At 41.6% G+C, this 24,543-nt stretch overlaps 2 protein-coding genes across 8 annotated transcripts in view; one reads left to right on the top strand and one right to left on the bottom strand.

The window, feature by feature from the left end:
• Positions 1-11,713, top strand: part of IL5RA (interleukin 5 receptor subunit alpha) — a 33,524-nt gene extending 21,811 nt beyond the window's left edge. Inside the window, exons 9-11 of the mRNA XM_074957526.1 lie at positions 3,230-3,338; positions 7,625-7,709; positions 11,606-11,713. Of these exons, the coding sequence (XP_074813627.1) occupies positions 3,230-3,338; positions 7,625-7,709; positions 11,606-11,713 (302 nt within the window). The remainder of the gene's footprint in view (positions 1-3,229; positions 3,339-7,624; positions 7,710-11,605) is intronic.
• Positions 11,714-20,850: 9,137 nt separating this feature from the next.
• Positions 20,851-24,543, bottom strand: part of CNTN4 (contactin 4) — a 632,904-nt gene continuing 629,211 nt past the window's right edge. For all 7 annotated transcript variants that reach the window (XM_074957521.1, XM_074957515.1, XM_074957517.1 and 4 more), the window contains one exon: positions 20,851-22,800. In XM_074957521.1, coding sequence (XP_074813622.1) covers positions 22,700-22,800 — 101 coding nt within the window. In that variant the 3' untranslated portion in view covers positions 20,851-22,699. The remainder of the gene's footprint in view (positions 22,801-24,543) is intronic.

Genomic DNA, 24,543 nt, shown 5'->3' with positions numbered 1-24,543 from the left:
CTAATGCCACCTCCTGAATCTACCTGTTGTAGTAACCTGCAGTTTCCTTAGGTGTCTCCATATAATTACTAGCCTGGGGCAGTTTTGCTCTCCAAGTGAAATATGACAAGATCCTAGCCTGAGCTGGCACAGCTGGATCTGACATGTGTCACACAGGAAGAAATCAGCATGTCCTGCTAGCTGTTTAATTCTTTAAATTTGACACATACTTGCCTCCCCCGCCCCTTCCCCCCGCCCAGTGATGTGGGTGCTGGTGTGCTAATGCCAAAAGTCAAAGCGAATGGTGAGGTCAGGTACTCCTTATTAGAAGTTACCTGAACTCCCATGGGAGTCTGTGAAGGTTAGTATCTTTGGAAGGCATTAATTTGTCTAGATCGGATCCACTTGATACTGCATTTCCTGATTGCTGAACATATTCTCATAGAAGTAGCAGTTATCATATCATAACACATTATCGACTGTTTGTTCTCAGCCATCCCCTCGCTCTCTTATCTTTGGAGTTATATTTCTTTACTTCCTGATTTTCTTTTTAAAAAAATGTTCTTCACTTTGCTCTCTCCTGTTTACCAAACTCTTCAATGCCTTTACACCTATTATCTAATGAACATTAATGTGTTAATCTGCCTACTTGGCTCTAATGAATTCACTGGGTACCTTCACCCAGCTCCTGATAACAGAGTGTCCTTCAGAAATGGGGCCATAGCAGTGCTATGCAACTACAATTCATGCTCTGGTGCTGACCAAGCTGTGCTCACAAAATGAAGGAAGTCAGTATAGGGTTGCTTACATCAGCCCTAATCTGTTTCCATTCTGGGGCTCAGCCCTTTGTGACTCATTTATAGGTCCTATAAGCCAATGGTTCTTAAACTTATTTGATTGCACCCCCCATTTTTTGTGTCTGTAGTAGTTTAAACCCCCCCCCCCCCACACACACCCTGTTCCTGGCCCACAAATACATATATGGCCACCCTAGCTCTTAGGACAGAGCGGGGAGCAGTGGCTGCTGGTGGGGCGTCCAGCTCTGAAGGCAGCACCACCACCACCAGCAAAGCAGAAGTAAGGATGACAATACTACACCATGCCACCCTTATTTCTGCACTGCCCAGCCACTGCTCTCCTAAAACTTCTCCCCGCCCCCCACCGAATACATTCCATGCCCTCCCAGTTTGAGAACCTACTGGAGCAAGGGTCAAAATTGGCCCTACAATTTCCACATGCACAGTATCTGAGTTGCCATGGTTAAGGCCCTGTGTTAAGTTCTTTCACCTGCCATTAGCTGGGCCCTTACTTCTTATTTGAAGTATGAGGAAATACTGCCTTGTCTCAGGTAGCACACTGGTAACTTTGGCAAATATTGGATCTGCAGAGGATAACTGGGTAAATTTTAGTCTGCTTGTCTGTGGAGAACTTATTAGACATGAACTAGCCTACGTCAATGAACTGTTTATGCGCCAAGTGAGTCCGCGGAGAGCTGGTTTCACATGTTTTTTGCAGAACTTGAACTTGCAACCTCATATGTTGCATCACTAATTGCAAACATGAAACATATTCAAACTGATGAAAAAACTAAAAATGTACCCAGATGTCTCACCAGGATTATTCATTTAAAACCTAAAAAAACCCAAGGAAATTCCCCAAAACAAACTTAATTCAGTGTCTGTTAAGGTTGCTAGGTTTTTCTTGTTTACAAACAGAAATTTGCATTCCTGATTCCTGCCTTATCTGATGGCTCTTTAGGATCACAGGCAGCCAAAAAAAGACACAGAAGCTTCAGGACTACTCTACTATGTGCTGGGAACCAGGAGTAGCTCACTCCAGTTTTAGGACTAAGAAAATGTAAATGCATCTTAGTGTCACTTTCCACCCCACCCTCCCAGACTTGCACCGAGCACAGCTTGTCCTTAGACCTCATTTTCTTGGAAGTATAATTGTAACCAAAATTTAAAAAAAAACTATTTAAATCAATGGCAGTAATTAATATGCACATTTGCCCAGGTCGACAAGCTGCAATGGCACAGGCCCCAATCCTGCAATCGTTTCTCATGTGAGCACTCCATACCCACAAAAATAGTCCCAATGACTACAGGAAAGGAGTACTTGTGGCACCTTAGAGACTAACCAATTTATTTGAGCATAAGCTTTCGTGAGCGACAGCTCACTTCATCGGATGCATACTGAAGTGATGAAGTGAGCTGTAACTCACGAAAGCTTATGCTCAGATAAATTGGTTAGTCTCTAAGGTGCCACAAGTCCTCCTTTTCTTTTTGCGAATACAGACTAACACGGCTGTTACAATGACTACAGGGTGACTCCTCCCATAAGATCTGCAGGCTTAGACACTTAGGCCTTCATTGCACAGAAAAGAATCTGTTCCAAAGGTGAATATTATTTCTTCTTGAAACCTGAGTATTGTGCTGCTGACCAATTTATATCCTTTCAATTATTCAGTGACAGTCATTCTGTCACCTTGATATCGGCTGCGTGCCGTTCTCGTAGGCATACGGGGAGTGGGAGAACTTTAAAATCTAAATGTTCAAAGGTAAATGTTTTCTTTATATAGCTCAGAGTGGTGAAATGTGACATTAGGAACACCTTTGTCAAATAGGCACATTGTCCTTAATACAATAGGTGTTTCTGCCCCCAGGCAGTTGGAGCAGTGACATTCTTCCTGAGGGAGGATAAACAACAGACTTCAAAGAAAAATTGGTGGTCTCACTGCGTGTTTTATTGGCCCTCGCTATTAAGCCAGGAAAATCCAACTCCTGGCTTGAAAGGATTAAAATAAATAACTGAAGGGTGGTTTAACGGAAAACAAGTTCTTTGTGACCACGATTATAAGCAAACTGTCTCTTTATTGCAGCCTCAGACATATTTGCCTGTTGTGTGGAATTGCACAACTCAGTATGTTAACAAAGCAGGGTGCACTGCACTGATAATGACTGTGGCCCTGATTCATGCCAATTCTTAGCTTGCTTGCTTTCTTCTATGCATAAATTGAAACCTAGCCATGTGGAAGAAGTTCTTAATGCTTAATTTGCTACAGATTGTTCCCCAGTCATAGGTATAAAAGATTTTATATGGAGAGATATAAATTGTGATCTCAGATACATCCATGTAAACCCACTGAATGAAGTAAGCTTGGTTCCAAGGGCTTATCTACTGGAAGAATTTTTCCCAATGTGTTTTCTTCAAAGGGAAAAAATCATCCTTTTTTTTTTTTTAAATCCAGGAAAAAACCAGCCAAGGACTCCTGTAGACTCCAAGACCTACACGGTTCTCATTGCGCTTATAGTATCCATATGTTCCATGGCATTGCTTATTGCTATAATATGCAGAAAGTAAGTATTTTTGCTTAGGCAATAACTAATTCGCCTAGATTACATTTGCATGAGGAATCCTTAAATGCATTATTCGGTACTCAAAGGGCTTTTATTTTGGTATTAAACATGATTAATACATATCAAGAATATTGATTAAATAATAATAGTTGTTCAGTGAATTTGAGGAAGTTTAGGAGAATGAACAATTTAATCTCAAATTCCAAAGCCATGTGTTGAAAGAGGGACTGAAACTGTCTCAGTGTGAGATGGACTGTTGGGAAGCTACCTTATCTACTTTGCTCAGTCCTCAGTAAGATGGACCCTGGTGGCCATTTATCTCCATAGAAGAATGCCACCTTGAGACCCAACAAAAGCTGCTCAGAGAAACCATCTTTCATGGTTAAAGACAAAGGCCAATATTTTCAAACTTGTGGTCGAAAACCAGGCACCTGAAATCCATATTTAGGCACCTGTACATGTGGCCTGATTTTCACTGACTTCGCTGGGTGGCAAAGGTGCTCAACACCACCAGAAAACCAAGCCAGTATGGACTTATACCCATTATCATTTAACTATTCTCTAGGACTGGTTTGGCAAGTATTTTATAGCAGCTTCTTTTTAATATTAGGGCCCATGGATGCCCTTGTAGCCAACCTTCCAAAGACATTGTGTGAACAAAGCCAGAAATAGTTTGGATTTCAGTGACAGTATTCAGAAATCAAGGAAGAGAATCATAAATCAATGATGAAGTCAGTTCATCAATGATGATTCAAAGAATCAATAATGTAATTACAAACTCTTCTCCCTAAGAGATATATCAAGCAGCAACCATTAGGTTCACAATAAAAATGCTCCCAGTAATTCAAGCACTGTCCTTGAATCCACTAACTGCCTGTTAATTTCTTTAATGGCTCCTAAATTAGTTGCTCACCTGATGAGTCTTCAGCTGACTTCCTTCCCCCAAAGTTTTTTTTGTCAAACTAAAAGCACAGGTTGTAAAAAGAATCACTTTGGGTATGTCTACACAGCCGATGTTAAAGCGCTGCCATAGCAGCTCCAGTGCTGGGAAAGAGCCCAGTGCTGTAAAAAAGCCACTTCTACGGGGGGAATAGATCCCAACACTGGGAGCACGGGTCCAGCTCTGTAGCACTGTCTACACTGCCACTTTACAGTGCTGAAACTTGGACCGCTCAGGGGGGTGTTTTTTCATTGTATATTCCCAGTACAGAGTTAACTTGGGAGTTGGCCCTAATTTCCCTCCTAGCCACACACAAAACCCTCCAATCCAAATTTCATGGGGACTTAAACCTGGGCTAGCTGGTATGGTTAGAGGTATGGGTTAGAACTCCAGTTCCACTTTCACCCAGGCTGGTAATCCACCCACTCTGCAATATGGACACCGGCTCCCTCATTTGAATGCTGATAGTCCTCCACTACCTTCCCACAATTCCCATTTTGTGCCCAGGACAGACATGTTCTCTCACAATTCACTGGGGAGGAATTATAGAGCAGGTCAGCTTACTTCAGCTCAGTGAACATGGGATAGGTCTCTGAAGTCCTAGCCACACACGCATGAGTGCAGCACCAGTGAGGTATGTCTACGCTGTGATAAAAAAACCCCGTGGCTCCGAGTGTCAGAGTCCAGGTCAGCTGAAAAATAGCATGTTTGAGCTTGGGCTGGAGCCCAGGTTCTGAGACCCCCCATGAGGTGGGAGGGTTAAGCCTGAGCCCCAACATCTACACTGCAAATTTTATAGCCCTGCAGCCTAAGTCAACCCACCCAGGCCAGCTGTGGCCGTGCCACAGGTCTTTCATTGCAATGTAGACATACCCAGGAACTAGGGTAGGGGGCTTTGCAGCATGGCTGCTCACACCTGGGCTGGGACCACATAAGTGCTCAGACCGGCTGCCAATCTCCCGAGTTAACTGTGCTGTGATGATATTCCCTTTGTGGTACAAGTAACTCATCTGCCAAGAGCTGAAATGATAGCAGGATGTACAACAGTACTATCTCCAGTCAGCTGTGTCCCATCCCTTAGCTGGATCCCCAGCTGCAGCTGCCCCCCCGAGTGACTCCAGCTGAGCCACACTTCAGGGGTCGACATGCACATTCCAAATCATTTTGTGACGCCGTGTTCAAAATAGGTTGCAGAATGTTCCATCTTTTCTCCTTGGTAAGGAAGAGGAAGTGCCTAGGTCCCCTTAGAAATCTCTTTCTTAGGAAACCCTCTTTCTCCCACATTCCCAATGATTCCTTGGCCACACACCTCAGGCATAAGTTATAGCTTGTACAACAGTGAAAAGACTTCATTGTGTTTTCAATATTCCAAGTCTTCCCTTTTGTGACTTGTAATTTTCATCATCACATCACTAAATAATTAGCTAAGCACAAATACGTGTTGTAACATTTACCTACTGAGGCAGTGGCCGTTTTAGCCAGGGCCTGTCTACCAACTACAATATCGCATGATAGTCATGGAAGACTTTGAAGGAGCTATCTGTGGGGTATAATTAAGTGCCCAAGTGGACGACATGAAAGGGAATAAGTTAGTAGCAGGAATTTACTGTAGATAATTTGCTCAGAAGGAATAATGAGATAATAAGAGCTTGGCAGGAACCAAAGAGGCTTTTGAAAAGGGCAAAGTGATGGTCATGGAAGAGTTCAACCAACCAGATGAACTGAGACAGTGGTGATAAAATAAAACGATCAGTAGCTTAGTGGGAAAGGTACAGGACTGCCTCTTCCTTAAGCAGCACATAACAGAGTGAAACAGAAACAGGCAGTTCTCACCTTGACCCCGACCAACACAGATGAAAGTGGTGCAGATGTAATGCTAGCTGAGCATCTAATCAACAGAGACTACACTAATTGTTGCACTGGTTTTAAACCAGTGTCATTTCACTTAAATCATATCAGCATGTGATGGAACGGACAATTGGATCATGTATATTAAGGATATAATTTTGTCACGGAGATCACAGGATCATGTCTGTCCTGGGCAGAAAAGGGGAATTGTGGGAAGGTAGTGGAGGACTATCAGCACTCAAGTGAGTGAGCCTGTGTCCATATTGCAGAGTGGGTGGATTACCAGGCTGGGTGAAAGTGGAACATTGAGCCTCAGCATCAAAGTTGGGTGTAAGGATCTTGATACTGTTCCATAGGGGGTTGCGGGATTTTAATCTCATCTTTGGCGGGCTCTGCAAGTCATAGTGCAGTGGGATCCTCGTATTTGATTAGGAAAGCAAGATAGTGCTTTTTTCTCAGCAGATACTGTAGATTTTCATTTTGGTGATCAAAGACTGTAACTGAGCCTCTGATAAACTCAACCTAAGCTTTTGAGTTACTTCTCACTGTGTTTCTGTGGGGACTGACCTGTTTAGCCTTACTTTGTTTTATTTATGTTTGTGTATAACTGTGAAGATTAAAGTAACCTTGTTATAATGCAGAAATTGTTCTTCTTATGTTTCTTTAGCATTATAAGATTATATAAAGTTAGTACTTGAGAATTAAGTTCATTCCTTTTAGACTTGGTTTGGGGAGGTTGACCCTGTGCAAGCCTTGCTGAAAATCTTCAGCAACTGAATTCTAGGTCTCCATATGCTTTCCTAGGGGAGATGGGTTTTTTGAGGCACTGGAGAAGGGAAGTGAAGTCCACCCAAAGGGTACACGGCATACGGGCCACATGGGCTTTTGCAAAGCAGAAACCCTGACTACTTACCCGCAATGGAGTCCAGCTACAAGGAACCTATTGAGCATACCCCAAACTACACCCAATTTCAGGAACTTCTGGGTGTGGCTTGCTAATTTTGCATTTATCAAGCACCAATGACCCAGTTATTCCTAAACCCCCACCCTGTCCCCCCTCCTCTATAGATCTCTTAAAGAGATCTCTCTCTATTAGGCACATAGGTTACAGTGGCACCATCCCAGCACCTCAGAGAACAGATTATTGGCACCGAGTCACATTCCCTCCCCTTTGCCCTGGGGAAAGCGTAAGTTATTGCATTCTTTTCCACTGAGTGGCACTTCACTACCCACAGCATGCTAGGCCAGCTGCTCTGGCCAGTCATTAGGGGTGAGTGGAGTCTCCTCCCTCATTGCTCTGGCCTCAGCCATTTACTAGCAGGTGAGTAGCCCCCCAGCTCTCCTCCCTGGGGCAGGAGTCACAATCTGAGTAGGACTTGGGGCAGGTGAGTTGAGTGTATGTGACAATAGAGTCCCTGGGAATCAAACCATTGTTGATCATGGTAGAGTGAAGAAACCAACTGATTTCTTTCATAAACCTGCTTTACTGTTTCCACAGGTATCACGTATGGAGCAGACTATTTCCACCAATTCCAACACCCCAAAACAGTTTAAAAAATATGTTTTTAAATAAAAGCTATCAGGTAAAAGAAATGTATTTACGTTATTTGCACAGAGAAGACAATTAACAGTCTTTGGCTGCTGCCTCTTTCCTAGACATATGTTAAGTATGTCTTTCTTTTGTATTGTCCTCCTGGAGAGCAACTAACATTGCTCTGATTAAGAACTCCCTTCCTGCTGTTCATAACTTCCCATGTAAATATTACTTGTGAGCCACATTTCCAGACTAGTGCATGCAGAAATGTGTGCACATAATTTGTGTGTGCAATTAATGCAATAACTCAGACAATCCTAACTGCAAGCACAAAAAGCCGAGCTAGAAACGGAATGAGCCATTTGCACCTGCAGTTGGTGAGTTTGGGTGTGCAATTATGGCAACTGTGGCCAGACTCTCAAACTGGTTTAAATTAGCAAAGATCTGTTGACTTTAGAGAAGACTTGTGACCGAGCCCTGTTTGTGCATTGTATATTTGTGTGAAATCCTAAAGGGTGGCCCTATGTATTACATAGCTCTACTATATTAAATACACACTAAAAATAAGCCACAAAGTTAAAGGTATAAGGCCAAATCCTGGTAAAAGAACCATGCCTGGGTAGAAGACTTTGCTTGCTTGAAGAAATATCTGTAGCTAGACTAGGGCTGGCTGCAGTTGTGTATGTGTGTGGGTGGGTGTGGGGGGGAAGAGCAGTGGATGTGGCCTGCTACTACCTTCTAATGTGAGGCAGAATGGAAAACTGCTGCAGTGTCTCCTTCTGGGTAGCACAGGGGAAGCCATATACATTCCTTCCGGATTTGAGAGAAATAGCCAGATTTTCAAGGTAAATGTGCACCCAAATCACACATTTGCTCAGGCAAACAGGCACTTAGATGCCTAGCAAGTTACCCATTGGAAGGCCAGAGCGCCAGCTTGCCTAGTCAGCTGTAGGATTTGCACTTACGATTTAGAATTCACTTTTGGAAGCTGTGCCCACAAAGTCCATTTACTGTGTTCCAGTGTGAGCCCAGATTGCTACAGATGATGCCATAGCTTCAGTGGGGAAAGGAGCTGTCTCCTGAACAGTGAAGTGGAGTTCAAGTGGCAGCTTTGTTCAGGATAGTACAAGTGATGTAACTAGGACTAATCTGATGAAATGAAGAAAGGGAAAACCTAGGCAGATTTATCTGGAAACATTTGCTGACAGCAAGATGTATGTGGTGGAGGAATGATGCGAAGTGCTGGAAAAGTCCATCCCATAGGAAACTTAAAACCTGAATGGACAAAGCACTAAAGAACGTATTCCAGGTAACATTCTAGGGAGGAAGGATGATCCAGTGGTTATGGTCCTAGCTGGGAACTCTAGGTTTAATTGCTTGCTCTGCCACCGACTTCTTGGGCAAGTCAAACAGGGCACTGCAATCGGAGGTATGAGCGTAGTACGTTACATGCCTGAATAGCTTTAATCCAGCCAGCTCGGGTACTAATGGCAGTGAACCATTAGTACTAGTTTCAGAGTAATGGCCCACCTTGATTATCACACACATTGTAAGGAGAGTGATCACCTTAGATAAGCTATTACCAGCAGGAGAGTGCTGGTGGGGGGGGGGGGGAGAGAAAACCTTTTGTAGTGATAAACACCCATTTTTTCATGGTTTGTGTGTATAAAAACATCTGATGTATTTTCCACAGTATGCATCCGATGAAGTGAGCTGTAGCTCACGAAAGCTTATGCTCAAATGAATTGGTTAGCCTCTAAGGTGCCACAAATCCTCCTTTTCTTATTAGTACTAGTGGCAGCGTGGACTGCAGCATGAGCTAGCTGTCCGAGTAGGTACCCAGGGTTCTGGGCCTGGGCTGCAACCTGCCGTTGGTACCCAAGCTAGCCAGAGTAAAGCTAGTTCAGATATGTCTACTCCAGCTGCAATCACACCCCTGATTGCAATGTACGTACCCTTAGTCTCTCTGTGTTTCAGTTCCCCGCCTGTAAAATAGGGATAATGGCCTCTCAAGGATGTTGTGAGAATAAGTGCATTATAGATTGTGAGCACTCAGATATTACACTAATGTGGGATATGGAAGTACCATAGATAGATAGCCCTGTGTTGGCACGGATGCAAACACCATGTAACTTCTGTCTTCTGACCTGATTTACTTTGTGAAAACTGATGAGAGATTCTTTGGACTTAATATTAAGCAGTTTTTATGCCTTCTTATGTTTGCTATTCCTGAAAAAATGTAATTGCCTTACAGATAAGATGTAACTTGGCCTTGGCTTTTCATGGAGAATTTTGTATAGTAACTTGCTTCTAATTTCCCCCCGCCCTCTGAAAAGTTTTCCTTTGTTATTCCACAGTCTGATCAAGGAAACAGGCTTAAGAGATTATTGTATAAGCTTTCAGTTTGTTTTTAATTAAAGTAAAGTCAACTGTGGAAAATAACATGACTGGGTATGACAAACTGATTTTAGAATAAGAGAAATAGCAAATATTAACATAGCAGCTAAGCAATCTTTAGAAAAAGTGAACTGAGACAAAGAGCATTTTACATTACTGAGAGCAGCACTGGGGTTTATTTAGCAATCTTTTTATTTAAAGTACATTTAATGCAGGTGAACGAAACCAGATTGAGAGCCCTAGAGGCAGAAGGCCGGTGTTCAGCAATAGACTACAATACAACCTGAGCAGCTAGCAGTGCAAATTTCCTCCCACCCCACTGACATGCCTTAGTTTGTTCTGATGGGACCAGATCAATTTTGGTGTCTCTGCTGAGATTGCCAGAATGGGTGCAATTATAGTGTTGCCCCTCAGTTCTTAAATATTTAACACTAGGGTGTGGTTCAACTCAGAAAGGGGCCTGTGTAAAAATGGCAATTCACAGTTTCCATATTTATTGTGTTTCAATGACTCCAAGGCAACTTTGTTCAACTTACAAGTAAACAGATATTTTATCTCTCTGCCAGCCCTATAAACTTAGCTTGGGATCATGAAAGTCCAACTGTGTTCTTTCTGGTTCATGTATCAAGGTTCTGAAGGCCACATTCTATCCATAATTACACCTGTGAAAGTCCATTTGGGGTTCAGAGGTCAGAATTTGGCACCACCATTCTTATATAGAGAATTCTTAAATAATGGATAGCCCGCTCACTCTCTCCTAATACTATTCATCCTGCTTTTCCTCCATAGATCTCAATGCATTTTACCAAGGAGGGAAAGTATCATTGTCACTTTACAAAAGGGTGAAAATCTGGTCCCACTGAAGTTATGGCAAAATCCCCAATGAAGTCAGTGAGACCAGGATTGTACAGGACTTGTCCACGGTTACGGCAGGCCAGTGGCCAAGCCAGGAATAGAACCCCAAGTCTTTTGTATGCTGGTACGGTGCACCACACTGCTCCTCTCGGAGCCTTATTAGCTCTGCAGTGCTAACAGGACAGAGTTAAAAATGGTAGTCAAGCATTGATTTTGCAACGAAAATAATTAGGTAGGACACCAAATACACCTGGGGCAGATCTGTGGAGTAAGATAGTGCCATTTTCCCCACAGCCCGTGCTTTAGCATGTTTCTTCTGCCAGTTAAGGCGATATTATACAAAGCTGGATTTGTGACCTTTGTCAATGGATCTCACATTGCCAGTGACAAAAGTGACATGCCTCAGCAAAATGGCCACAACCAGCAACGGGGTTAATTGTGATACAAACTTTTACACAATTTATCCCCTGCTGAGACATACTTCGCACCCTGCAAAATTTCATACTGCTTGGGTGAGTTAATGGGTGCATTGCTCCTGGAATACACCAGTTTCAGAGGTTAAATCTCAAGCATAAATATATATTTTTGAATTGTGTGTTTTTAATCATAGTGAACTTTGAACTGTCATGAACTGGAGCTCAAAAGCATTTTTCACCTACCATTTGGTAGCTAAAAGCAGTGTTTGTGTTTCAGAGAGCACGTACCTATACCAGTGAAACGGAAACAGAAGTCGGAAGTTGCTTTGAAGATCTTGGAAGTTATACTGAAGACCTTTATTTCGAGGTCCTCGAAGATTCATAATCTGAAATATTACTCCATTCCTGATCTTGAAATTAACAGGAGTGTTACTGCAGGTGACAACAGCTTAGAGTGGATGGACCTTCAGGCCACGCCATCATCAGCGCTTCAAAGATAGAGAAATGTGTTGCTTCCAAGCGGTTAAGTTGCTTAATTACAAACTAACACATACGAATATGTCACTTTTTAAGAAAAAAGTGAGTACAGTCTGTGACGCTCTGTGCCTCGGGGGGGCACTCAACACCCCCATGTTCATCTTTATAAAACGATTGCGTGGTATCCAGTGCAAAGTTTCTCATGTCGGGTGTCTTCAGAAGCCTCATAATGCACTGAGCATGGTTGTTATAGTGATGTTATAGTAATTGTTACAGTGATGTTGTAGGTTATCACTTCATGTATATAGTTACGAGGCTGAAAATGTGTCCTCGTGGCTGAAAGCAAGCCCAGACAGAAACTCTCCAAGAACAGGGAGGCAGTTCACACCTCGTCAGGGCATGGATGGGACAGCCCAGCCTCACAGGAACAATGGACACTGGCTCAGGCAGCAACAAAAGAATCTGTTAGACCCTCGAGGGAGTCACCCCCTTCTTTGGGCAGTCTGGGACTGCGATGAGATAATGCTCACCTGACTCTGAAGGGGGGACGGGTAGGCAAAGCCAAGAGGAAAGAAAGGACACGATAAAAGGGAGAGATATTGTGCCATGCTTTCTCTCTTCCACCTACACCTACAGACACCACCATCACCAAGCAACTGAAGCGCTGATCAAAGGGGAGAGCCTGGCTGAAGAGCATCTAAGTTTTTAAGGACACTGAAAGTGTTAAGATCAGCTTAGAATGCGTTTTGCTTTTATTTCATTTGACCAAATCTGACTTGTTACGCTTTGACTTATAATCACTTAAATCTAACTTTATAGTTAATAAATCTGTTTGTTTATTCTACCTGAAGCAGTGCGTTTGGTTTGCAATGTGTCAGAGACCTCCTTGGGAGAACAAGCCTGGTACGTATCAATTTATTTGTTAAATAGACAAACTTATATAAGCTTGCAGCGTCCAGTGGGCATAACTGGACACTGCAAGACGGATGCTCCGAGGGTTGTTTCTGGGCAGGGCCAGCTCTCGGCACCAGCTAAGCAAGCTGGTGCCTAGGGAGGCGCTGCTGAAGGGGCGGCACTCCGGCAGCAGCCCCGGTGGTAATTCAGTGGCAGCCCCTCTCCGTTGTTTCCCGCGGCGGTAATTCAGCGGCAACTCTTCTGACTCAGGTCTCGCCGTGGGCGGCAATTCGGCGGCAGCTCCCTCCGATGGTCCTGTTCTCTCCGGCAGCGGCGTATTCGGCAGGGCTTTTTTTTTTTTTTTTTGCTGCTTGGGGCGGCAAAAAACGTAGAGCCGGCCCAGTTTCTGGAACCGGAGATATTGGCTAGTGTCATTCAGCTGCACAATCCAAGGAGCAGCTTACATGCCAGGGGCTGTGCGTGAACAGCCCAGGCGTGGGGGCTCTCACAGCAGAACAGGGTAAGGCTGGCTCCCAGAGTCAAGGATTGGAGTGGCCTAGCAGATCACTGGTCCAGACAACACCAGAGGGGAACGTCACACATTCTGTAAGCATTTCTTATCAAAGCATGAAAAAATAAATTCCTTTCTGTGGGAGCCAAAGACCTCTTCTGCTTGGCAGCTAAGAGATAGAACTCCAGTAACCTCAGTGAAGCTACTTCTACTTACATCGAAGCTGAATTTGGCCAAGTGGAACTACTCCTGTAAGAGTGGGCTGAAGAACTCGTCTCCTATTGCTGCTTTTGTTCTCCGATAACTGGCATATTTTTGTTCCCAGGACCATATGTTCTGAGAAAGGGGCTAGGGAGCTATCACTCTGATACAAATCACATTTGAGTCTTTGCTCTTTGTGAGCTCAGGTGGGACAGGGCCAGAAAGACTCAAAAATCAAAATACAGTGAAAGAACTTTTTCAAGAGGTGGTGGCTCAATCTGTGTTTTGTTACGCAAGTTCCTTGCCCTCCACTCCCTTTTTAAAAACTCTTTTCCCAGACAAACAACCCCCGACATGGAACTAAATTATGATACATCCTTTGTTGCCGTAGCTGTTCTAATATCTGGTACTATGAAATCCATCCTCCCTCCGGCCTTCCCTTTTTTAATATTCATTCCCTTAGCATCCTATGTTTGTTGAACTCATCTTCGGTTGTAAGCTTCTCAGTTTGCAAGACCTGTGTCTTAATATATGTAAAAAGTGTAATTAATATCAGTGGAAGTATAAGCAAATACTAACAACTTATGGATAAGGGAACATCCAAACTACCTAATTAGGCAAACTACCCGGAGATTTAATTTAAAATGTGGATTTTCTTCTTTTTGGGGGGGGGGGGGGAGGAGGTGTAATTAGAACTGCTTTAATGGTGTGTGAGATTTGATGTGCAGAACTCTGTTTCATAGTATTTAACCAGAGGTCAAACATGAGGGCCTGATTCTCCATTACCTTGTGCAGTTAGTTACAGTACTGCAAAATGGGTGTAAAACTTTGTATTTGCATTCTTTTTGCACTGCTGTAATTGATTAAACAGGTGCAGAATAATGGCAGATCAGGCTCAGACTGAACAAGGTGCAGGATATGGCAGCTCAGGCTCATCTGGTCTTCCTTAATTACAATTACAAGAGCTTGTAAACTGTTAGGTCATGAGAGACTGATTTTGAAGAGGTTAGTTACCTTCTGCGGCATCCAAATAAGCTGCTTACTTTGCATATGCAATTGATAACTGCACATGCAAATTATCTTTTTGCATGCACAACTAGTCAGACTTACAAGCGATCATGTGCATTCAGATAATTCATTGCTTCTGCAATCAATGCGACCTCGGATGTTATGCATCAGGATTATAGCTTTTGTGCGCTGCAATGCTATCAGTGTGCCAAATTCAAACACTGAGTGACTTCATACTGAAAAGCATTTAGCACAACATCTATAAAGTTCAACAGAAAACTAACAAAAGTCACACATTCACACGTAAACAGGAAGCCAACAGATTCTTGGTAGCTGCCCTTTCAAACATTATGAAATGGTTAGTCTATCAGCATCAAGCCCATCTGTACTACGTGCCGTGTGCAGACAGGGCCGAGCACATTGTCAGCACTTAAATTGTCAGAATTACTTTGAAAATGCTGCTTGTGCAGATGAAACAAATTCTAGGCCTAAGTGACAAAGTCAGTGGGAGTGGCAGGCACTCAGCACCTCTCTGGAGCATGTCCTGTGCCCTCTCATGGCTTCTTCTCGAGCATGTTCTTCACAATTTCTGTGCTTGAGTGCCAGATATCTTCAGCAATGTCCTGTTGTGCTAGGAATGCCTTTAATCTGAGGACTGGCCATTTGCCCAAACCAAAAACTGAGTGTTAGAGTAAATGGTGAAAATGGTGTTTCTCACCTGACCAAATAATTTTCCACTCTGAAAAGGAACCCTGTTTGGAGCAGTAAGTTTCGTGAGATCCTGTCTCTAGGCACATTGGCACACTTCCTAGGCTATAAATATGTGAAGATAGAAGATATCCCGAAAAGAGCGAGGGAAACAAAGACCTTCAGTTACTATGTTTTCAGCCCCAGTCTCTGTTTTCACATGCTCATTTTTGTGAGAACAGTTGAATGCACCTGTAATAATAGGAGCACATCCATTCTGTAGCCACAGACAGTGAACTTTGGACAAACGGATCTCTGTGCATAAAACAGGATCATGCCCATTTCTGTGGTCTTAGTCAGTTGCACTTGCAAAAGGTTGGCATGGAAAAGTAGAGGGCATGGGAAAATTTGTTCCCAAATAGATATGGATGTTTCATAAAGTCGTCCTGACTAGAGTGCCCTCTTGTGGCAGGCCGTGGTACAACATGTGTACCCATCACAGTTTGTCCACTCAGGTAAACCAGGGACTCCATGCTAGGCTCTCTTGGTTGAATAATACCCCTCTGGGGGTCTGTTTATTACAAAATGTAACACAAATAGTCCAAAACATAAGTCCCACAAAGTCCCTTTATCACAATCAGTGCATATAGTTCTTAAAAAAAAATCACACATCCTCTTGGCCTTTAGCGTAACACATACCACATTCTGGCATCTTCCACCACACCTAGGCTCCTTGTCAGTCCTTTTTAGTCCCTCTTCCAGGACAGCTACCCCAGCATCTTCCACTGAAGTGCAACCCTGCTCTTCCCACTGGAAACTTCCACAGTCTCTCTGCTGGGAGAGCATCCTCACCCAGGGAGCCCTGCTTGCTCCCCCAGCCTTCTCACTGTTCCCCTGGGTCCAGCTCTGCAGAGTGGAGACATCAATGGGTGAGCACCACTGCTGTTCCCCTGCTTTCATCCCTCAGCTTTGGCTCTTCAGCTTAGAACCAGCCAGCACCTCCCTCCGATGCTCCTCCTGCCTTCAGCCCCCTTCAGGAAACACTTGGCAGTTCTCACCTGCATTTTCCTGACTGACTCCGCCAACCTCGACTCACCAGGTCTTTCTTCCTCTTAGATTCTCCCTGAGCCTTTATAGCCCCAAGTGTTGCGCTGCCCTCTTAACTAGCCAGCCTGGGAGCATCTGTTCTGGCACAGGGAAGCTGGATCTATTTAATTTACGGCAGCCAGCCACCCTGTGACAAGGTGAAAGGAAACCCGCAGAGAAATATTATTGTTCTTGGCTGGGATTTCTGAACAAGCCAAACGGAATTAGGCCCCCAACTCCCCATTAATTTCAGCTCCCTTAGGATCCTTGAGAATTCCAGCCTTAATCAATAGGGTGTTCTGGTATTGCCTACATTGTACACTACACATTTCAGCTCTCAGTTGCACCAGTCCAACCCCAATGAAGCAGAGTTTAAGCCAGTGTTTGTTCTTTTAGTTTAATCTTGTTGCCTCCCTTGCAATCTGTATGCTTGCCTTGTGTAATCCACAGAGCACACTGTAAAATAAACCTGCGTCTCAGAACCACGCAGGCAACTTTGTCTTGAAAGGGAACTTGTTTTGCTGATGCTCATGAGGTGTGGTGACGTGCAGAGTTTCTCCTAATACTATCAGGAAGTTAGTGCCACCACTGTCCGGTGCTGTTGTTAAATAGGTGCTTGGTAAGGCAACTCCCATATTTTCACACGCTGTGTATTTATACCTCTCTACTGTATTTTCCTCTCCATGCATCTGATGAAGTGGATTGTAGCCCCCAAAAGCTTATGCCCAAATAAATTTGTTAGTCTCTAAGGTGCCACAAGGATTCCCCATTTTTTTTTACTTTAATTAGCCAGTTCCCAAACTGGTGTAAATTGGTATGACTCCTTTGAATTTTTGTGCCTAAAAATCTCCCTTCAGGTGATTTTAATGGATCTGAGGAGCCAAGATATAACAGCCTAAAAGCAGAGTGTATTAGATCAACAGAAGCTTAAAATGGAAACAGAGGAGAATACATTGGCTATTGACGTATTTTATTTGTTTTATGCTGTCAACTATCCTAATTTATAAAAATGCTAAATCTAGTTCTCTCTCATTTATTAAGCCCTTTTTAACAGAAGGCTACAGCAGGGATTATGCAGTGTATTTAAATAATTTTTGCATTGTATTACTATAGGTTCAGTGATTAGAAACTGTCTGGAATGCTCAGAATTTACCAGCCAAGCTAGTGATGTAGCCAAAAAATGTGATCAAACATAAAAGACAGGTATATTAGGCTGGCGTACTTGGACAAATATTTGTGTTTCTGATTAATGTCTCAAATAAAAACGAAAGACAATCTTTCAAGTTTTAGTGTTATTGACAAGAGCCAGATGGATGGTGCATGAGGAAATTACACAAACATTTTGAAAGATTTGATGAAAACATACAAGAATGTGTACAGATTTTCATAAAGCCAGAAACAATGCTCCAGATGCTTAGTACTTCTAGAAATGACTCGCTTGCTCAAGAGAGGCCAGATTGCAAAAACCTTACTCACAACACTAGTTGTGGTGCAAGGTATTATGCAGTGTGAGTAAGGGTATCATAATCTATCCCATAGAATATAAATGCTGTGTGGGGACAACAGCCATTGCCTTGCTCTTGGAAAAATGCACTTAAATAAAATATAACATGAAAGATATATGTCCAGCAACAAACTGTTAGGGTCTGGCATCTAGATTTGTTCGTTCTGCCCATAGGTGAGCAATACTGCATATCCATGTATCTACACTGGTATGCGCTCTTCTGAAATCCAGGTATCCCATCTCTAGAGAAAGAACGAGGAGTACTTGTGGCACCTTAGAGACTAACAAATTTATTTGAGCATAAGCTTTCGTGGGCTAAAACAATGGGTGTTTTGATCACTCTTATTATGGTGTGTATGACAACACCCATTGTTTCATGTTCTCTGTGTATACATATCTCTTCCTCCTGTATTTTCCACTGCATGTATCCGATGAAGTGGGTTTTAGCCCACGAAAGCTTATGCTCAAATAAATTTGTTAGTCTCTAAGGTGCCACAAGTCCTCCTCATTCTTTTTGCTGATACAGATTAACACAGCTACCAGTCTGAAACCCGTCTCCAGAGAGTTGTTGTCTTGTCTAAACCACACAATTTCCAGTAAGATTCTAGCAATAAAGTCTCATCAGGCAAGTTTGTAAATATAATTGAAAGAGACAGTGTGGTCGGTGTATAAGGCACTGGACTGAGAATCAAGATGCCTAACTGTGTGACTGTGCCTCTCCGTGCCTCAGTTTCCCCCTCTGTAAAAAAGGGCATCATGACCTCACATCCCTTTGTAAAATGCTTTGAGAATTGCAGATGAACAGCAGTAGGAAAGAGCTAAATATTATTATTACATGGTCAAAGATATTCAAGATGTAAATTTCCCTTTGAAGACAAAATGTTTGTGTGTATCGGATGATAGGAACTAAGTAGTTTTCAAGGCAATCACTATTTTCCCCTCCTTACAGCACCGATTTATACTGGGTTTATTCTTGTAATGGGATGAGATCCTAACCTGATATAAATCAACATAGCATCATGAACTTTACCAGCTGAGGATCTAGCCCATTGTATTTGCTGTTGTTGACATCACAGTACTGCCTATCTCATGCAGATGTAAATTGGGAGGCTTTGCTTGTGGCTTAAAGGGACTAGCTATTTATTTAAAAAGAACAATAAAACAACTCTCTAGCAAGTCATTCCTTACTGTCATTTAGCAATTTAAGCCACAGGACAGTAATCTGAGTCACTGAAAAATTTCTAATACACTCATAACCCTCATGGTTAATTGAACTATCGTCATTTAGTGATTATTGCCTCGTTACAGTGTAATGTGGCAGAGATGATGGGCCAAATTTACCAGTGGCGTGGTGGCTGCAACTGTGCTGAAGCAAATATTGGGCCTGTTTATACCAGGGTTTTTAGATCTGGATTACAAATAGGTTCAGTACATTTGTGCTAGACACCCAAGTGAATACTTCACACAGATTTTGCCTTCAATTAGGATGCACAAACCCAATACATTCATCATATACATCAACACAAAAATATCTGAGATAACATCAGGTGGAGAGTCAGCATAGGGAATGCCTACCACTAAATACTGACCTTGACTGAATATTGCAAATTTAAAATTGAGTTACCAGGCCATTTGATTTTTAAGCTCCCTTGGTCACAAAGTGGAGCCTGGCTCCTTTGAAAATGTACAGCGTCATTGGACTGCTATAATTATATTGCCTTCACACACTGGTGCACCCGAAATTCAATGTTAGAAATGTAATACAGCAGGATATTCATACCCCACCCCATTCTGCTGGAAATATGTGATGGTGGGAAGCTTGTGCATATCGAGTTCTCCCCTTGCTTGCTTGTTCACTGAGCACTGGAAAGTTGGAGTCTGTAAGAAGAGCTGTGTTGGACTGAGTGGCAAACCAGCTAGCATCAAACTGGGAAGATCTGCTTGGAAATCTTGCACCTTTGCTTATGTAGCCTGTTGCTCTGCCTGGGCCTCTTGCTTGGTCCGTTCAATAGAGACTCCTCTTTAAATCCACATAAGGGCTGCAATTAACTCCCCTCCACACCCTTTTGAGGAGTGTCTGTTTACTAGTAAATTTAACACACAGCATCCAGTGAGAGCACGTATCCAGATCCAGAGATCATGTTCACAAGCAGAACACTGAGTTTATGAAACTGCAGTATGGGCCATATAAAAGCCAACTCATGACTTTAATGCCATTTTCAATTTACCATTACCATAAATCCAGCAGCACTGACAAACTGAGGATACTACTGATATCAAAGAAACTGTTAGCCTCTCTAGTGTTGAATTGAAGAGAACCCTCACAGTACAGATGATGACATATACATTCTTGACACTCTGCGCATCAAATTCAGGGGTAGTCAATTGTTAAGGTTCAAATTTCTTGGGAAAGGTACAGTCAAGGTCCAGGAAAAAAAAAAGCATAATGATAATAATAAGTAAATAAAAAGATTTTAGGGTCTGTTCAAAAGCGGATTTGGCCCGCAGTCCACCTATTGACTACCCTGATGTACATTGTAAACCACAAAGCAATAGCCTTCCTGGTGAAGGTTCATTGGAATTGTGTATAACTTACAACTGGATGAACGTTTAGAAGAAAATTTCATCAGTAATACCAAGAGTCAGCAGGAATCTTGATCAAGGTTATATATCCTTATGTACAGAATTAATATCCCCACAGGCACCAGAAAAAAGGTCCTCTCATCCTCTGGACTGTATTTGTGCTATCTGCAAACGTTATCAGCAAATTGGGCATCTGTACTTGTTCTGACTGCAGTTCCTTCCTACCTGCTGAACTTTTGTAGCTTGTGTCCTTCCTCAAAAAATGTCAGAAGTGTTAAATGGGTTTGTGAAGATAAACATTTCATCTGTTTCTTTTTTCCATATCTAAATGAGATGCTAACTGAGGTTCTCCATCAGTAAACACTCTATGATACTAGTTCACATAAGCTTTGAAAGGTCACAGAGCAACACAAGAGTTTGGAATCATCCAAAATTCATCAGATACTCTTTTTTATAGTGTAGGAAGCAGAATAAGCCTAGAGACTTCATGTAATTTGATTTCTCTGCCTCCCCTTAGTTCTGGGTTGGACTGCTTCCCACTTTTAAGTCAGTGGCAATCCGAGATAACCAGTGCTGAAGTTTGTCTCAAATTATAAACAGGTATTTAGGAAAAATGCTCCTGGAAGACCAGTATCTTTACAAATGACAGAATATTTATTACCAATACCTTTAAAAAAAGATTACATCTGCTAGATCACTGATAAATATCATTTACACTGGGGAGAAAACTACATCGGCTTTTTTTTGTTTCATTTTCTTGTTTTTGTGGGTTTTTTTGTTTTTCTGTTTACATAGAAGTAACCATATCAAACTAAGAAAGGAACACAGCTGGAAATATTGACAATATTTCTCTGGTTAACACCCCTGACTTTTACACAAGTGGAATCCCAATGATGAGTTACTGAATAAATATATTTAGAAGGTTGAAAAGTTAACTTGTAGTATTTTGTAAGCAAAAAAGACAAGTTACAGGCAAATTTAAGCTATCAGGAAAAAAATAAAGCACTGCAGCGCATTTAAAGTTGAAAATTTGTATAGAAAATTCCATTGCCTTTTTACCAGCATTGATCCCTCTGAGTGGACTTACAAAATTCTCCCGTAGTAACAAACAGTCCTTTTCTCAAGAAGAGTTATTTTTCTGTTGATATTGTCATTTTCCAATATGATTCTACTTAGACTTTATATTTGCATGACGAGTTTGTAAAGAAACAAAGACTTCCTAGCACAGAACGGTTGAGGGACCATACACACAAAGATTCTTTGCAAATGAATATGAAAATTATACTTTAGAGAGTTATTCACTAGAAACATGATACATCTGTCAGATTCAGTTTATGATCTACACTCAAAAGAGATTATAAAAACAAACATAACTTTGGAATTAAATTATGAAGATTTATGAATTATATTTAAAATGTACACTGAAAAGAAATACATATTCAGACAGTGGAACCCAGAATTAGTTTTAAATCTTAAAGACATGCATATTATGATTATAATTTCCTTGGTGTAAGTCCAGAGTAAAATAATTGATTTAAACTGGCATTACTTTGGATTTACACCAAGATAACTAAGGTCAGAATCTGATCCTTCTTTTGCTGCAGTAACTTTTGGTCTATGTTACTATAGGAAGAGATTGCGACTAAGTAATATCAACTTTAATGTTCAATTTAATGTTAATTATGATCAAGACAGAGCTACTTAAATACAATAAAATGAAAGCTTAATATATGATGTTAAATTATTGGCTAGGAACAAAAATCTGTATACTTATTTTTGAAGATTGTAGCTGTTCTTGAAGGTTAGCTCAAGTTTATCTTGTTTACTCATCTGATCCAAAATGAATAAATATCATAAGCACTTGATTTAACATAGGAACCATCATAACTGCCGTTTAAATACAGCTGCCTTGAGTTACGAACCAAGTCCTAAACAGTTCTCCCAATGTGTACCCTTGTAAAACTGTACAATCAATTTGTAACCAATTTACTAAGAACAACTTTGAACTCTCAGTTCTAAAGGAAAAAATTCCAAACAATATTTTTTATGATAGTGTTATCTGTAGCATTTTATAGCAGAGGAAAAATTAATATCTACATCATATGTTAACTTTAAAAAATTCTATAAAACACTAAATATATAATAAAAAATATGCATATAAGGACATATGTAAACTGCTTTGGTAACATCATATTACAGATGTTTTCAGTGCATTGCAGAGTTTCCAAGGAAACTTCAAACAAAGCTATATTTGCTTTGAGGAAGTACTGTATAATGCCATTCCTAAAGAAGCATAAAACATTTTTTTTCCAGTAGTAAGATGTACTTGAACAACAATATTACTTAGTACTGGGTGTCTTCAAAACAACTAGCTAAATGTTGCTTATATTATAAACAGGAAGTCCTTTATGTAATTTTTGTCATAAACTTGATCTAGCTGTGAGGGATATCATTATTGTGCTGATGGCTGACAACGTACACGCATTTGAAGTAGAAGTACCAGATCCTCTCGCATATGCATCTGAGAAAAGGAGAGAAAAAAGTAACAGTAAGGAGAGCAGGATTCACCCCGCAGCTATTAAATCCTGCCACGATGAACCCAAAATGCATTTGACAGCAAAATGGGTAACAAACCACAAATGAGGAGGTGGTGACCTCCGAAGGTCCAGAGTTCAAAGTAAATTTGGCTACGGACCCAAGAGTTCCTTCAAAGGTTAGCCAAACTGTATGTTTGCAGATTGGGCTAGGGATCTTACTACAACAGCCTTCTGATGAGACATCATGAGTACAGGCACAGGGTTGGTCAAACTCCCAAATAAATCAATCCAAGCATATTGAATGCCCAAGATTTGTAAATCTCACAGTCCCAGTCTGAGGAACATGGGGAAGATGGGATGGAATTTCTCTTTCTTGGACCTAACCAACCTCTTCTCCCCTTCTAGATTCTGTTTATTTAGTGGGACCTACTACTTTCATTAGCCATTCTGCATTATGGAGTGTACTTGAATTCCCCCAGCCTTTTGTATTCCAGGTACATTCAAAATTCTATTACTTTAGGGAATATCTCTTTAGAATAGAACAAAGTTCAAGTTACCAAACACTATACCAACATGGCATGATGGGCCAGATCCTCATGTAACTAGCTGATTTATACCAGCTTGGAATCTGGTCTGATATATTTTGTGACTCCCATATTAGATCAGAGAAAAATAGCATGCACGTTACTGGCTTTTGATCTTACGATTTTCTGTGACCGACACTTAGATTCCTGACTCGTTTGTATGAGTAAGGTACATATCTACATAGGTAAGATCGGAATCGTAGCCTATTATCTTTTACACTGCTGTAACTCTACTGACTGCGGTGGAGTTACTCTGTAAGTAAGGGCAAAATCAGGCCCTTAGAATGGCTTAGAATGAGTACAGTATAGCATCCAGAACTCTGAGAAATATTAAAGATTCCCAGTAAAACCACCAATCTGGATTTAAATTCAAACCTAGTCAAACACCACAAGCAAAAGTGACACAGCCTTAAAAATTCCCTTCAGAACATCCATAAACACACTCCCCTCTGACAAATTTATGCCAGGGTCAGGCTTAAAGAACCTGCAAAAACAGTCAGCCTAGCAATACCTCCCTAAACTTTCAGCTTGATGTCTTGCCCTATCAGCTCTGATCCTGCTTGGAGAATTTCAGCCATCTCAGGTGGATTGGGGCTTTTCTCCGGACTTTCCCATGGTATGTGTCAAATCCTGCCATCCCTATTTCAGTGGGAGTTTTGACTGAGTAATGATGTCAGGATTTGGCCCATGGCCATAAACTCCCCCAGCCACCTGATTAAATCAGTTTGCCAACTGCAGCATCACTCATTGAAATCACTTGGGAAGGCGGAACATAGGCATTTTATAAGACCAGTGCATTGTAATAACTACTCCTTTCTCTACTTAAAATGAAAATATCAGCTTCTACATGGAGATAAAGCCTCACTTCCCTAAATAAGTAAATATGCACACAACATACAGTGAAGTACTGATATAAGGTGACAGTATAAATTAATACATTTTTGCACATCATACTGGACACTTTCTGATCATAAATTGACGTGAAACAACAGATTCAATATATTGATATTGAAGAGACTATCAAAACCTGTAATAGCAAATGAAAAAAACATGAGCGTGTCAGTCTAGAAATGCTCAGTAAAATATAACCCTTTTTACTATGCTGTTGCATGTAGTTTATTCTTGAGTTGGGGCCAAACCTAA

The sequence above is a fragment of the Natator depressus genome, chromosome 7 (assembly GCF_965152275.1).
Source record: "Natator depressus isolate rNatDep1 chromosome 7, rNatDep2.hap1, whole genome shotgun sequence".
NCBI lineage: Eukaryota > Metazoa > Chordata > Testudines > Cheloniidae > Natator > Natator depressus.
The sequence above is the reverse complement of the archived record's forward strand: the minus strand, read 5'-3'. Positions and strand labels throughout refer to the sequence as shown.